Raw genomic sequence first — 16,364 nt, 5'->3', positions numbered from 1 at the left:
AGCTACACCAGTAGTGGACAAGTATGAAGGTGAAATCCTTGCAGATGAGTATGATGTGGAAACATTTGAGCTTGGTCCACTCACTGCTGAACAGGCACTGGATGAGGCAACCGATTCGTTTGAAGCACTTAAAGACAAGCTTAAGGAAGAAATGGAAAAGAATAGAAAGCTTGGGAGAGAGAGAGGTGCTTGGAGAGGCTACTTTAGCCATCTCAATCAGCCCTTGGGACGTCAGGATCCAGCAGTGTCTCCTGTGCAAGCACTTCCCCTTGAATCAGTTGGCGAGGCAGAAAGAGTCAAGAGCTTGGTCCAGCTTATGAGCTCTTGGATTGACAAATCCCACACAATAGCCGTTGAATTTACAACAAGAATGATGCAGACAATCCACTGAGCTATCCAAGTCCTTGAGATCATCCACAACCTAATGATAATGGTAGCCGCTTTCGCTCACACTAGAGATGTTATCATTCCTGTTCTGCAAGTAATCAGGCAAACACCGAGGAAGATCCTAGCACAAGAAAAGATAATGGATGGAGGAGCTCATAATTTACTCCAGTGGTCAACTCTACTCCAGATGAAAGAGGTTCTTTTCGAGGACATCAGCACCAAATGCAATCAAGTTGAGGGCGTCATCCATCCAATTCAAGATAAGGTGTTTGAAGTGTTGTGTACCATTCTTGGCAGAAGGATCGAAGTTGAGACGGATGTGGACCTTCAAGAGTTGGAAGAGAGAGTCAAGGTCATCTTTTGCAAAGATGGGAATGTCATCATAGATGGGCAACGGGATCTAATGTTCACTACTATGCTCCTGATTGAGAAGATCAAAGAACTCGAACCTGGATGGGAAGCTGCTCTTCTCAAGGCCTTTGATCAGGTTATCCACTTGGAGGAGCGAATGAGGAATCTTCCCGAGATTCCTATTGCTGAAATTGAAGGAATTGTGTCCAGATTCGTTGCATATGCTAAGAAAGAACATTGGAAGGGGAATAAGGTTCTAGAAGAGAGGTTGTTATAAAATGATGTGGCACCTTAATTATCATTGGTCTATGTTCCCTCGATTTTTGTGCCAATTAAATATTTGGCTATGCATTTAATAATGTTCAACTAAAAAGGGAACTTTTTGTAACAAACCCTAATTAGGGTTTAGGTGTCAAAATCTCAATCGTTGATCTTCTTTTGATCTGGGTCGTTCATTGTAACTGAGGATGCTATATATACCCTCACTCATTTTCATTTTGTAATAATTAGAAATTAGAAGATTAGAGAGCAGATAGGTAGTTAGAGCTTTTGGAGAGAAGAAAGTTATTTTGTAGCAAGATTGAGTATTGAAGAAAGAATTTCAAACAATTGTTGTCTATTTTGGCTTTGAGATCAATAAAATATTGAAGTTATGGTGTTTTATTGCAATTCTTGTGGCTATCTTCATGGTTGTTTACTTTCTTGAATCATTCTCAGTCGAAGTAGTATTTAAGTTTAAAGGACTAAGTGTTGGGCTTGATCTTTGGTGAGATTCACGTTCCAAACCACTAGCTTCTTACTGATTGTAAGGACGCCTTGTGTGGTCAACTGGAGATATTTGGATTGCTTGAACCTTCAATCATTATTGAACTATTGATATGTATCTTTATGGTAGTATCTATAATTCTTGATGATTTGAAAAATCACTAATCACCTTAGAAGATCGCATCAATTCCAGTAGAGTTGTAATTCCTTGGCAATACTGAAATTGGTAGAATCTTACCAAGTCTAGCCTACATTGAGTCATTCTTAGGATTAGATTAGAATTCATCTCTTGCAAACCCTATCTTTTGATCTTTTTTGAGAACCTCTTAGCTTTAGGAAAATTTTGTTCCTACAGCTCAAAAACGTAAGGCCCCTTGAAGAAACAGCATTTACAACGACCATTGGTGCTTATCCACACGTAGAGATCCTACAACGAAGAACCTTGAAGTCACCCTGATTGATCCTTTCTCGCGATATCTTCAGCATTCGGAGGCTTTACTCAAGAGAGGATAAGGTACCCTTGGGTATTTTATTCTGTGTTTGATAGCGTACAAAATACACGTCAACACATTCCTATACCTTAGTCCCTTTTTCATTGTTTTTATCAAAGATCAATAATAATAGGAGAGAGCGATATTGCAACATCATTTGAAGAACGTCATTCCATTATGCTTGAATCGAGCAAAGAACAACTATGTAGGCCACCTCGCAAGTACAGCAAATACATCATACCATTGAAGCTATCCAACACGTCAAGACCTGACATCGAGAAACTGGAATCATCTCAAGTGATCCTTTTTGCCAATCTTCAGCATTTGAGGAGTCTTTGTTCAAGAGAGGATAGAGTATTCAATACTTTATTTTGTGTTCGACTGTGCATAAAAACACCATCAACATTACCCAACATCATGTTGGAAGGATTGTGGTAGAAGGATCATGGTAAACTCGGTCCTATCCAGAAGCTTTGCTAAACCAAGGAGGGTCTTAGTAGTAGGCTCATGTTGCATAGCGTTCTAAGGAGAAGGGGGCAGCCTTCTATGCATTTGTGGCCAAATGACTTGCAGATTATGTCAAGTTTTATGTAGGGTGGTGTTGTGACATTTTCACACATCGCCCCAGTGCAAATAGGGATCCCTTGGTTTTTGCTTTTTTGTCTCCAATCTCTCACCTTCACAAATGAGTCGATTTTCAAATATTGGAGTCGTCATCAAAATCAATAAGGAGAAAGAATGGTCAAAAGAGCGTTCTGATGCTACGAATTATTGAAATGTGATAGCTAGATCGGATTATGTTGATTAAATTTTAATGTTGCCTAAGTGGCAATTAAAATTTAATGTAAATTGTAATAACAACAATATCATGAGCAATTACTTGTAAAGTATTGGGTTGGGTCCACTTAGAGAAAATAAAGTAACTTGTAGTTCAATTATAATCCCAAATTTGGGCGCCAATGTAAAGGAATAAAAATGAAATCAAGTCAGCTAAATAGGTCAGCCGACTTGGGAAAGAAGATGATTGAATCTTGTATATAACAAGACTCAATCCACAAATTCAAAGAACACGCATTCCATGGTCTTCTACTAGCGAATTTGTCATCCTAATCAATGTGAATCTGTTCTTGTGGCTGGGTGAATTAGTGTGGAATCTGAGCTGTGAATCTACCTTATATCTGGGTGAACTATTGATCATTCTGAGCTCCATTCCAGACCCGAATCTGATCACCATTGTGGAGCAGACTTGTGCAAATTATGGGCGACTATGCTGGGCGATATTGAGTTGTCTAACTCACTAATTTAGTGCAGCGACCATCCTCTTCTATGGTGCCAAAACCCTACTTGTGGGATCAGCGAATTAGGGCCTGCACATCAGCGATTTAGATTGGGCAAAGCTCTGCCCTAGGTTGGTGACTTAATCAGATAAGTGATCTGATCTTCATTATACTTGTAATTTGCTCATGATTAAAGGATTTTGATCTGGACTTGATGCTGGGTTTTTCCTCCAAGAGGGAGGTTTTCCCAGGGTATTCTTGGTGTCTTGTCTCTTTTGTGTGATTGCTTTGTGTTATTTCTAAGTTATATCTAAATCTGATCACTAAAATTAACACGAATGTGCTTAGACAAGTCGAAGGAGTAAAAACGCAATTTTCTGGGATCAATTTTGACAACTTCCTATTTCTTTGCAGTTTTAATTTTTTTTTTTTTGCTTTTTGTTTTTCTAACAAAAAATTATTTTTGGCATTTTGGGGCAAATCCAGGAACCTGTTTTTTGTTCTACTTTTTCTAAAAAAAGAAAGATGCTTTTGCTTTCTCCAGGATCATGGGAAGTTTCTGATTCAAAGAGAGTTCACTATCAGGAATGCTAATGGAAGATCACAAGAAAAATGGCCAAGTATGAAGTTTAGGAATGAAAAATTCCTTGTTTCCTTGGAAAACTTCCTAAATTCCTTGGAAAAATTTCTTGTTTCCTTGGAAAAATTCCTAAATTCCTTGTTTCCTTGGAAAACCCCCTAAATTCCATGGAAAAATTTCTTGTTTCCTTGGAAAAATAACTAAATTGCTTTGGAAACATTCCTTGTTTCAATGGAAGAATTCCAAGTTTCCATGGAAAATTCCTTGTTGCACATGAAGTCCGCCTAGGAATCAAGGAAATTCCTCAACCAAGCATGAAGTCCACTCTCCCTATTCAGGAAAATCCGCAGGTTCACATGAAGTCAACCCTTCCTAGCAGCATAAATTCATTAACCAAGTAGCAAGTCTGCCCAAGGAAGATGAAGAAAATTTGGTTGTGGATGAATTATTTCAAGTGTTGATGGATTGGAAAAAAATTCAAAAATTTGGCTGTGTTTATGGATTGGAAAAAAATTCAAAAAATTGGCAAAGTGTAGAAGTGTTGAAAGAATTCAAAATTTGCCACAAAGAGAAGGTTCTAGGCAAAAAAAAACACAAGAGATCGCCACTGAGATCATGAAAGGAAAAAAGGAAAAAGGAGGTTCGACTTGATGCTCAAAACAAGACCAGATTCATTCGACCTCTCTATAAACATGAGCATTGGCATTTCATTCATTCATAAATCACTTCTCAAAGTTGAAAGTTGCAACTCAAGAAATAATTTTCTTTCAAACTTCAAAGCAAAATGTAAATTGCAAGTACACGACAACTTCCAAGAGAATTTCAAAGCCAATTTCCACACTTGGAGGCAAATTTGAAAGTGATTCCTTAAGTGATTCAAGGAATTTTATCAAGAGTGCTCTACAACATTTGCTTTGGGTTGAGACCCTCTTTGCTTCTGTTGTTCAGAAGCCAATCGACATCGACAACCGACCTTCATGTGACCATACTTGTGACAATAGTTACATTAAACATTCTTTTTCTTCTTGCTATCCTGAGGACCTAAGCTTTTCAACTGAAAAGTGTGACAATTCCCTTTGTCCTTAGCAAGAGACTTGACAGAGAACGCTTGTTCAATGGATGATGAACCGGCACTACTACCAAACTATTGTCTCCAACGATCCTAATGCAGAAACTTGTTAAAAGATCTGGAAACTTCAAATCAACATTAGTTGAAGTAATGTTGAGTGTTTCAATGAAACACTCATAAGATTTTAGCACACTCTTTAGAGTGATGACTACCATGTCTTCCTCCTCCATTGTTCGACCAATCGCCTCCAAGTGATCATGAATGTCCTTAATCTTCGTCAGATGCTCCTCTAAGGACATTTTCTCATCCATCATGATGGAAAATAGCATGTTCTTGAGAAAGAACGCTCTGCTCTTGTCGAAGGTTTCATGAAGGGCCTTCAAATGATCCTAGATTTCCTTAGCAGTTTTCCCATATGGCACTTGAGGGAGTTGATCATCTATGACTGAAATTTTGATGAGCATGACAACTTCCTAGTTGCGCTCATCCCATTTGTCTTGGTCTTTTCATGTTGTTTGAGGATGTGTAGACATGCCCAAAACAATTGCATCAAGACACCTATACTCAACAATAGTTAGGATATGCTGCTACTTCCAGGTGATATAGTTTTTCCGATTGAATTTCTAACTACTTTCAAGCATAATATTTGTCAAAGATGCCATCACGTACCATGAGGTCAAACTGGTGAAGGCACAAAAATCAAGGCAGAGGCTTAAAATTTGATGAGGCATGAATCCGAAAGCACTAAAAACGTAAGGCAGAATGCAAGTACAAATGTCAAGGCAGAAAAATCTGATGCACAAATCCCAAGGCACAAATTTCGAGAAACAGAAACCATGGGGTGCTGAAAATGACAAATATCCAAAAAAATTGAAACCCTAATTGCTTGCAGAAAAGAAAAACGTGCAGAGAGCCTTCGTCCAGAGAAGAAAAACAAGAGAAAAAATTTGGGGATCACAAGAATCTACAAAAACGACTCCCAAAGCTGTTGAAAACCCTAGACAACAAAAAACAAATCACATAGGGCGCAAAGTAAAGATATCCCTAATCACGAAAAAAATGCAAAAACAAAACACAAGTATTATAATCCTATCACATGGGTAAAACACAATTGCGAGCAAAAGACAAAATCGTGACACAGCGACAGAAAACCGTTGTGAGTCACACAAAAAAAATCACCCAAAACTCTTTTGCGCTAGCAAAATACGCACAGTTGGAATAAATCCCATCGCCAAAAACGTCAAGAAATCCGTCGAACAAAGACATACCAAAAAAAAATCGTGTCACAATTTAGTCTGATCAGCACAAACAAAAAACATAGTCGTGAAATTCGGCGCGGAAAGAAGAAACAAAACCTGCAATGAAACAAAAATGTGTCGCAGTCGTTCAGTCTCACGCAATACAAAATCGTGAATTATGGACTAAAAATCTTCACAAACAGATGCCAACACAAGGTATCATTATTTAGAGCTCAAGAAAACTTTGAAAAAATTTCCACTAAAAAATTCAATATGAAATTTTTAGGATTAAAAAAAATTCTTTATTCCCGCTTTGATTCCATGTTACACAAATGAGACAATGGTAATTGCTTGTTTATTACTGAGCAAGGAAAACAATTTAAAGGCAATTACAAAGGAAACATTCTATCTAAACTAAGCTAACAGAATCTAAACTAATAAAATACAATATTGACCATTAACTATATAGAGATATTATTCTAACAGGATTGAGGGCAGTCGGCATTCCAAATTTCTTTCATATTTTCAATCGGAATTTCTAATCTTCTAGAAGTGCATGAGAACTTTCATTTAGGATTCTTCAAATTTTATCATCATCTTGCTTTTTTATGCTGTTTAGAGGCAAATGCTTCAATTTCCAAAATTTTACCAAGTCTAAGAATTATCCTTTGAAAATTTCTTCAAACTTTGCACTCTAGGCTAGAAATTAACATCAAACCGCCTTATTGTTTTTTTTAACTTAGAAAATTTTCATGATTTTCAGGTGGAAGATGTCAACTCAAGGATTTTAAGAAACGTGTAGATGAGGTTCAATAACAAAGGACCAAAGTTGGAGCCCAAGATCGTGATGGAATGGAGGAGGGTTGGGGATACCAACCTTGGCCATGTGAACCTCGAAGACTTCAAGAAAAGAAGGCAAATAAATATTCCTTGGAAAAGATGAGGATTGGTGGTGCCAAAGTAGAAGAAACAATCAAAGAAATCCAAGCCAAGGTCTTTGTCACAGTCTTCGATGTGCTTGAGCAAGAAATAGTTTGCGACAAGGACATGGATGTAGAGAACCAAAGGCCAAAGTTCAGAGCACCTTCTTCACTTCCACAAATCCAACCCAAAAGCAACATTTTAGCAAGGCATCCTCATTTCTATCCATTGAGGATGGTTTTCGAAAACTGTAAATAGATTGGATAGCCACTTTTGCCACATGTCAAGATGAGATGGACTTGATGGAATATAAGATTGACATATTGCCAAGTGTCCCAATGGAAGAGCTCAACCCCATAGTGACCAGGTTCATTGAATTTGCTGCCAAGGAAAAGGATAAGGGACACCCACTTCTAGAAGAAAGTTGGATTTATTAGTTGTTTATTTCTCATTGGTCCATTTTGGATAACTATGTTAGCTTGCACTAATTGGAGTTTGTTGTTTAATCTTGGCCATTGATCTTAAATCAATCTAGGTCATTGCTTAGTAATAAGGGTGGCTATATAAACCCTCCTCATTTCATTTGTAGCTCATATGAGAGATTTTTGAGAAATTGTTGTAGTGATACTTCTTAAGTACTAGACATAATTCATTGTTCAATTGTTGGCGAATTTTTGTCCACTTTTGCAAGTTAGCATGGTTTCTTGGCTCTCATTAGAGTATATTTCATTTCCAAGTTAATAGATTGAATGAAGGATCTGATAAAATTGCTTAATGTGGAATTGATGTGTTCATACTTTTTATAATTGGATGATTTTCAATTATTTTGCAAAGTTAGCCTGAACCAGTAAATGGAAACTTAACTTCTATTACTATATTCATTGTTCAATATGTTGGTGAATATTAGCGATATGAAAATCTTTTGAATTCCTTAGAAGATAGCACCATTCTTGTGTAGTTGTTGAATTTGGCAAAACAAGACGTGTTTTAAATTCCACTTTTGCAATTTATGTCTCCCGAGTTCATAGGATTAGCCTAGGGTTAGAATTATCTTCCTAAACCCCCATCCTTTTGCCCTTTTTTCAAGTCTTTATAGAAGTAGGATTAAAAGAGCTTATTGCAAAATCATTCCCAAAGAAAAGAAAGTCGGGAATCAGCAGAATCTTTAGATTGATCAACTCCTCGAACAATTATGTAAGTCCCCCTTGAGATTACCAACAAATCACAACAAACCAACTAAGACTATCCGTACGAATTTGGAGACCTTGGAGTCATCTTTGTGATCACACAGTTCAACTGTTTAGCACATAGAAGATTTTGATCAAGAGAGAATAGGATATCTTTGGGTATTTTATTCTAAGTTGAGCAAGCATAAAAACCACACCAACGGGTAGTTAGTAGAATGACCATTAAGGAAAGGTATTTAGGTAATTATGTAATGTTTCTATAATGGTCATTTGGTTAGTTTAGGATATTTCCTTTTCGTAGTTTGTTATTATTTTAAATGTTTCTTTTCAGTCTTTCGTTTCTGTTTTAGAAACTTTGCTTGTAATTTGCTTATTTGAGGAGCCTTCGTCTCCTTTGTTAATACAACATCGAGTTATAATTTCACAACCCTTGCTAGAAATTGTGCTAAATGTGCTAATTCATCATTAATATATCCCCTACTGGCCACAAATATAATGCTGGGCATGGTATGTAGAGAGGATTAGCACTGAGATTAAAACTATATGCTGGTTGTGGCCCCTGTAGCAGCACATTCAATAGTTTGGAGATTGTATTTTGATATTTAATATCTTTGGGACACCTCGGTTTTCAGAAAATTTAATTTATAACTTTACTGGACTGCATGACTCATTCATTGGGCTATTTGAATTCAATTTGATGATATTGTCTTGCCATTGTCTCGAGTCTTTGCTGACCAGTCTTGAGTCTTTTCTCAAGGGTGTGGACTTTGTTAGCTGGTAAACTCTCTTAATGCTTGCTGCTGGAGTTATTCAAGGGACATTTTGAGTTGCTTGGTGATGTGGAGATCAGTGAGAAAGAAGTAAAGAGGTGTGAGCAAATCTTCTGGCCTTTTGTGGTATTTTGAGCATTTTTTATTAATATATTGTGGGAAGCCAAAGGTAGAATAGCTTGAGTAGGGAGTCGATTGGGAAAGTCTGAACCATTTCTTCTTCTTTGGTGTTGGCTGTTAGTTCCCTCCACGTACACGAGTCTTGCATCAAGTCGTGAACCCTGCCAATGCTTGAATTTATCAATCCGTTTGCTTCTGAGGAAGTTGAGGCTTCATAGCTTCTATTTGCAGCTGTCATGCACAGCAATATATATCTGCATATTATCATTTCTGCAATGTATTCACAGTCACGTAATATTCCAGATTCATGTCAACAAATGGAAACTCTATTAATTCTGTATGTTGCAATCTTTCCTCAATTTACATTTGAATATATTTGGGGTTGGAAAAGAAATATCAAGAGTTATTTGTTTTCTTCACTGCTATATGCATTCCAAACTAAACTATTTTAAGAGGAACCGTGCTTAAACTGAAAGTAACCAATTAAACATACACCTCATAAACTCTTCAACTCCATGCAAACCTGCTAGTCAATTACTCAAGGGTAAATCAGTGAAAAATTTGGGCAGCATTCTGGCGGGGATCTTTCATATCAACCCATGGTTTTGTAAAACGACTTGGTGATTTCTTAAAGCATTGTGCTTCTAAATACGAGCATATTTTGTAATGCATACAAGTAGCTAGGGAACACAAGAGAAATCTTAGTGTATAAGCATTATTTGTTAATACTATGAGTAGTGTTGTTTTGTTGGATTGCTTCCTCAAAGGGCTTCCCAAAGTAAATCATCGTGTCATCTTTAAGTATGTCATTGTTTAGTTTCTATTGCGATTTAGATTTTGTTATCATAGCAAAATTTTATCTACCATTGTTATTACTTCCTTTCATTCTAAGGCATTAAGCCTCATACGATGAAATGGACAATCAAAATAGCCTAGAAACTTTTGCAGTACATGCATCTAGTTTTTCCTTCCTAACAATCTCTTGATCCTGTAATGATTATTTGCAGTTGCTTGTCTGGCTGTCAGTGTCTGCTAATCATTAAACATAGCATATGCCTCAAAATGCAATGGATAATTTTGTTGTTCAATACCCTAATGAAAAAGCACGTAATAGACGCAACCTAATACTTTTGGTGCTAGTGATCACCAGAACAACATAAAAGGCAGGTAAAACATTGCAAAAGGAAAATATCTGTTCTTTATTTTATCCAAGCCTTGATGTCTTTTTCTTGTATCTATACAGGCTATTGTTTTTCAGAATATACTCAAAAACTGTAATTAACTTACGTTTATTTAAGGAGATGTTAGATGTTTTATCACAAGTTTATTTCTGTGTTTTTTTGTTTTGTATTCACCCTAGTTTGGCCTTTATTTTATATTATCTGTTTCATTTATCGTTACCATCCTGTCCATGAGATTCACTACATAATATGCACTGTACAACTACTTTGCAACCTTGGAAAGATACATGAACAAAACCAAACACAACCAAAAACATTTTAAATGGAAGCAGGATCGTCGACTCTAGTAAACCCTGATGTCTGTACTTAGGTGACCAGTGCTTGTATAAACAAAGAAGTGAGAGTCCGGAAGAGTGTAACACACATAATTTATATTCCTCCCTTACTATTGTGATAATGTATAGATAATTCTTTTGCCCAAACAGAGACTTGTTTCCGACATCATCATGATACCAGGCTACTTATGCAAGTTTTCAAAGTTCTGCCAAGACTCTCACATCTCTTGTGTTGTCACTGGACCAGATTGATGAGTAGCTTGTCACTCTCGCATCTCGTGTTGTCACTGCACCAGATTGAAGAGTAGCTCATATGGTGTTATTCCCACCCACGAAAACCCTCATTTTCATAAACCTCATATGACTAAATTACTAAATGTTGAATTGAGCTAGCAACTTTAAATTTATTGATATGAATACTTAAATGTAAACATTTTTCTTGTATTTCTCTATCTTGCACAAAGATTATTCTATTCCTTGAAACTGCCAAAAACAGTTTTAGATGTTACTCGGTATCTCTGAAGAAAGATACATGTAAAGGAGCATCTTAGCCAATATTAAACTACTAGCAACATCAAGGAAACTTCGAATGCAATTCCTAGTAGGATTTTGTATTTTTTCCTATAAACAATGGAGCTTTTGAAATTCGTCTCAATAGAAGGTAATTTTCCTTTTTAGATATTTCAACTTCCAAACGAAATGATCTCAATAGAATAACAAAAATCAAGAGAAAAGACAATGCACAATTAATAAGGAAGGGATGTAAACCAGGAGGTGGAACTGCCGTTACTGTGTTGCATACTGCACAGCAAACATTTGTTGCACCCTGAGGATAGACAAGAAGAGTTCTACATCCACTGCACACAAGCTGACCCTGCATTCCTACAAATGCGGAAGTATAACATTCATTAAAAATTTAGGCTGTATTGGACCAAACAACCACACAAGGCTTAAAATTGATATAATGAAAGACCAGTAAACCTTTGTCTTCATCACTGTCTCCTAATCCCTATTCCTAATTGTATGGAAAATATACTAAAAAATTTAAACATTTGAAGTTGGTCAAGACTCAATGCAACACAGAAAAAAAGCAAGTGAAGCCAGTATTGATGTTCACAAAGAAAGAAAGAAAGAATTTTATGTCTATGAATGATCAGAGCAAGTCAATGGGACTTATTGTTACAACTAGTTACAAAAGAATTGTATTAGGGCAATAAAGAAGCCTAAGATCTGAAAACAAACCGAAAGAACTAAAAGAATAGGAACAGTGAAAGCATAATTAGAGGTATACCATAACTATAGAGAAATAAGAATGCTAAGATCTGAAAAAAAAACCAAAGAAATTGAACACTACAATGATGAAAGCATAAATCATAGTCACAATTTTCCAAAAACAAAAAAGCATCCATGTGAGAGGAGGACCCCTAAAGGATAACAAGGAGTAAATGAAGACCAAAGGTAAAGACTGAGAATAGAAACCAGCAATGACACGTCTGTATCACAGCTTGGCATTCCCCATTATCTGGGACACATGTGGCCGAACAGTGGTGTGCCACTCATCAAGAGATACAATATTCCCCATTATCTGGGACACATAGGGCCGAACAGTGGTGTGCCACTCATCAAGAGATACAATCTAATAAAAATCATTAAAGCTTTTGTCACCCCTAAAGGTCCAAACAAAGAAGAAGAGACTCATGCAATATTATGAAATTGATAAACATGACTTATTATGGTACTGCAAAATGTTATCAACAAAAAGGAATTGCACAAACAAAAAAGTCTAACATTAGTAAAAATTATTTCCTCCAGTTGACTCGTACTTTATTTTACATATTAAGGAATGTATATGCAAAGAACCATAAGAGCACTAATCAATAGATGCAAGCAAGCAAAATCATCCCAAAGAGACATAACAAAATGGTAATTGGAATGCATAAGCACTCAAAACATAATGATAGTGAATGTGCTTCACTTAAATTAATGTATCCTTTGATTGACTCTTACATATCTGGATTGGGCTAAGAGCTGCAATTTATTTTCTGATAGATTTGATATTGAATAAATAACTCCTGTGAAGGAGCACTTTTTATCCCTTAAAAAACCAAGGCTGTTATAGAGCCTATAAGCAACATATAAATGATGTGTTGACCAATGTATCTACTGAAGGGAATACAATAACCTGTTCTAAAAATTCATCCAGTCATTGCATACCGAAGGATAATCTCAAGTAGTGAAGATTTGGTAAAATCTAGTGAAGCACTTGATTGTTTAGATATAAGATCTTAAACTAGTACAAAGTTGATATATCATCAAATTAAAGACATTAAATTTCCACAATCCATAATAGTAAAGAGTAGCTTCTGGATTCAACTGTGTTGGATTTGTTTAGCATCAACAAATCTAACACAGTTGAATCCAGAAGCTACTCTCTACTAATATATCATCAGTCAGAAGCATCTAGAACAAACTTTTTTTCCATCACAGCATGTGTAGAATGAAATTCAAGTTAAGGTCGAAATGGTGTGGTATACGCATGAGCAACTTGGACTTTTATATTCTTGTATTAATAAACAGATCAGTTGTTATTTTTTACCAAATCTCGTGTATAATTTAATGCATGATTTGTGCAAAGGGGTGAATTTCAATTCTGGTTGAGGTTCAATCTGTCAAGATATAATGTTCAGTTATGTCGAACCCAAATAGTTCATATTAATATGTTTGAGATCCTAACATATTGCTTGATTGCGAGATTAACTTTGCATGATCAATTATTGAACAAAGATCACTAAAGTCATTGGTGTCTCTGCATTGTCCAACTCGTCCATACTTATCACAATACCTCTCTTGATGTTTTATCTCTTGATCATTATTTTAACTCTTTACAACTTAGAATCACATTGGCATGATTCTGCATGACATTGCTCCCATTGATTTCAACTATGAATAGCAATTCCTTCATTGATATCTCTATATTTCTTTTCACAATTATCACTTTACCTCGGTTATTTTAACAGTATTTTGTAGCAGATGCCCTCGTGTGTTGCCTTTAAATATATACCCTTTACCAATTAATAGTCGAGCACCATGTCAAATACGTAACAAAATGCATGTAAAAATGTTAGTTCTTATATAAGCATAAAATCATGTCTTTCCCGTTTGGTTGTTTTTACAATATGAAAGAAGAAACCAAATAACCCAAACTTGGATGCTTTCTAGATTGCATGCCTCTTGTGTATGTGTATGTATAATAGCTGCTCATACAAATTACATCCTTTATGTTTGTCTGCAGAAGAATTTTGAGGTCTCTCCAGCAATAAGTTGGGTTGAATATAAATTATTCGGTATAGGATTTATTGGATAGTGGTTATATATGTAGTAACTTTTTGGCTGTCTGTGGCAGGTTAAAACATCTGTAAAAGTTCAGTTAAAAAATCCTCTGGATTGAGCTTAAAATTTATCATCTGTAACAACCTAAATTTCTCTCGAAGTCAGCTCCTATAATAAAAGCTATCCAAGCAAAAGGGAATAAAAGGATAATTGCAAGCGAAGAATAGATTAACTCAATAAATTATAACCTTTAAGTTTATCTTGTTTATGCCAAAGGATTTTGTAACGTCCCCAGCAAAATTAAGTATTCCGTATAGGCTTTTGTGTATAGTGATTATAGTTAGTGTAACAGTGTTTTGGCTATCAGCTGTAATTTAAACTCTATAGTTTTTCAGCTGATAGATCTTCTGAGATGGCTGAAAGGTTCTTGTCTAGAGCAGGTAAACTTATCTTCTGCACCTGCCCCATAATATAAGCCCTTCTAGCAAAAAGGACAGAGTGATTATTGCAAATGAATCATAGATGAACCCCAAAGAAGAATATGAGATATGCTTTATACTCAAAACAAAATAGATTCCGATAATTTGCAATGCACCCGGTCCAAGGAATCACATCTTCAATCATACGGGATGAATTTCAATAAATACAGTGCCCTGTAATTCAACTAGATCAACGTGAGAATAAAATTGGCCTATCTCCATATAATTACTAGAGATAAGTCAGCATACACTACATTGCAAAACATAGAACCATGTTAGTTTACGGAATGGATCCAAAACAAAAAACCCAATTGAAAACCTAACAAAAATACACAAATGGAATTCATAAATAGATTCAATCTTACAAACAAAAATAACGAACCCAAATCCAGTACAAATTAAATCTTGCAATCAAAATATGAAATTAATCTGACATGTCCACTTCAAATCTTACAACCCAAATAATATACCAACTTAAACCGTGCACCCACTTCACAAATGAAGCAAACCTGGAAACCCAATTCAAATATTATGAATTACAGTCCTTAAACCCTCAACTACAACATCGCACCTACCCAAAGAAGCTAAAAAGCTTCGCAAGGGAAAATCATAGCTGAGAAAAATCAAACCAGCAAACACAATTTCATTATGAATTGCAACCTTTGAATCCTAAATTAAAGCATCCTACCTGCACATAAACCCAATTATGCTATGAATTAGAATCTTTCCACCCTAAACTGCAATATCCTGGCTACCCACATAACATTACTGGGTCTCAAGTAGAAAATCATGATTGCAAAATTATTTAATGATGGCAGGCACATTAAATATTAACAGGTACATGAAATCTTAAATCAAGCAATCAAGGAAAACGAGGTGAATTCCGTATAAACCCAGACAAACAATTTTCTGAACAGACAAGTACTTAACGGCAATTTGACCTAATGAGCATCCATCGTCTCAAAATAATTTAAAACCCATTCCACAAATGAATTGAAACTGAGAACCCAATCCAAATAAAATTCAAAGTCTTTGAACCCATATGAATTGACGATCAGTTAGACCCAATTCACCGATTAAATGCCCGAACTCAGATAGAATCCTTACCATTTGGTGGTGGAACAGGCATAGGCTGTGGAGCATATGGACCCATGGGAATGGGCATGGCTCCCCAGCCTGGCCTAGCAACACCTGGATTATTGTTCGCCATAGAACCAACTCTAGGGGGCTGAGCTATTCCTCCTCCTATTGGGCCATTGGCTGATCCATTGTTCATAGGAACACTATCAGATCTGGTGTGCTGTGCTGGTCCTGCTGCGTAGCTTCCTGATAGCATTATTAATCTTTTTTACCTGCTGAACAACGACCACGGTCCTATGAAGAAGCCCTTGTCTCGCTCAACTAAACCGCCACCCGCTTTGAACATACTATTGCCTAAATCCAACGCGTCAACGGCTTCTCTGCCTTTAAATACCCATCTCCCTTAAACCCATCCAAAATCACATTACATCGTTGTAGGTATTATCCCCAATCCCCATTTCTTCTCTTCTTGCCAGGAGGATAATTCCAAACAATAACATCCGTTACAGTTCATGGTAAGAGAAAATTACTTTTAAATTATTACATTATTTTATTTCATATTATTCCACCTATAACTTCTTTTTTTACGTCACGAAAGTTTTCATCCTCCTTACTTGGTTCTTTCTAGAGAGAAGATCTTGTGTGTAAGGGGGAGGCACGTGTTATAATATGAGGGACGGCAAAGTCATGTGCCCTCAACATAAATAGTGGCGTCAGTTAATGCAAAAAGTAACTTTTTATTATCATAGTTATATATCATGGACATTAAAAGGAAATGCAATTTAAAGGTTAAAGAGAGAGAA

At 36.2% G+C, this 16,364-nt stretch overlaps 1 protein-coding gene across 2 annotated transcripts in view; it reads right to left on the bottom strand.

Moving 5' to 3' along the window:
• The window catches only part of LOC131051463 (protein LOL1), a 75,453-nt gene extending 59,415 nt beyond the window's left edge, over positions 1-16,038 (bottom strand). Inside the window, exons 1-2 of one of the 2 annotated variants that reach the window (XM_057986015.2) lie at positions 15,589-16,038; positions 11,441-11,554 (exon numbers count right to left, since the gene is read on the bottom strand). In XM_057986015.2, the coding sequence (XP_057841998.1) occupies positions 11,441-11,554; positions 15,589-15,817 (343 nt within the window). In that variant the 5' untranslated portion in view covers positions 15,818-16,038. The remainder of the gene's footprint in view (positions 1-11,440; positions 11,555-15,588) is intronic. The other variant, XM_057986016.2, reaches the window with a different exon arrangement.
• Between the last annotated feature and the right edge of the window lie 326 nt (positions 16,039-16,364).

This window comes from Cryptomeria japonica, chromosome 7 (assembly GCF_030272615.1).
Source record: "Cryptomeria japonica chromosome 7, Sugi_1.0, whole genome shotgun sequence".
Classification (NCBI taxonomy): Eukaryota; Viridiplantae; Streptophyta; class Pinopsida; order Cupressales; family Cupressaceae; genus Cryptomeria; species Cryptomeria japonica.
Note: the sequence above shows the minus strand (reverse complement) of the source record. Positions and strands in the feature narration are given on the sequence as shown.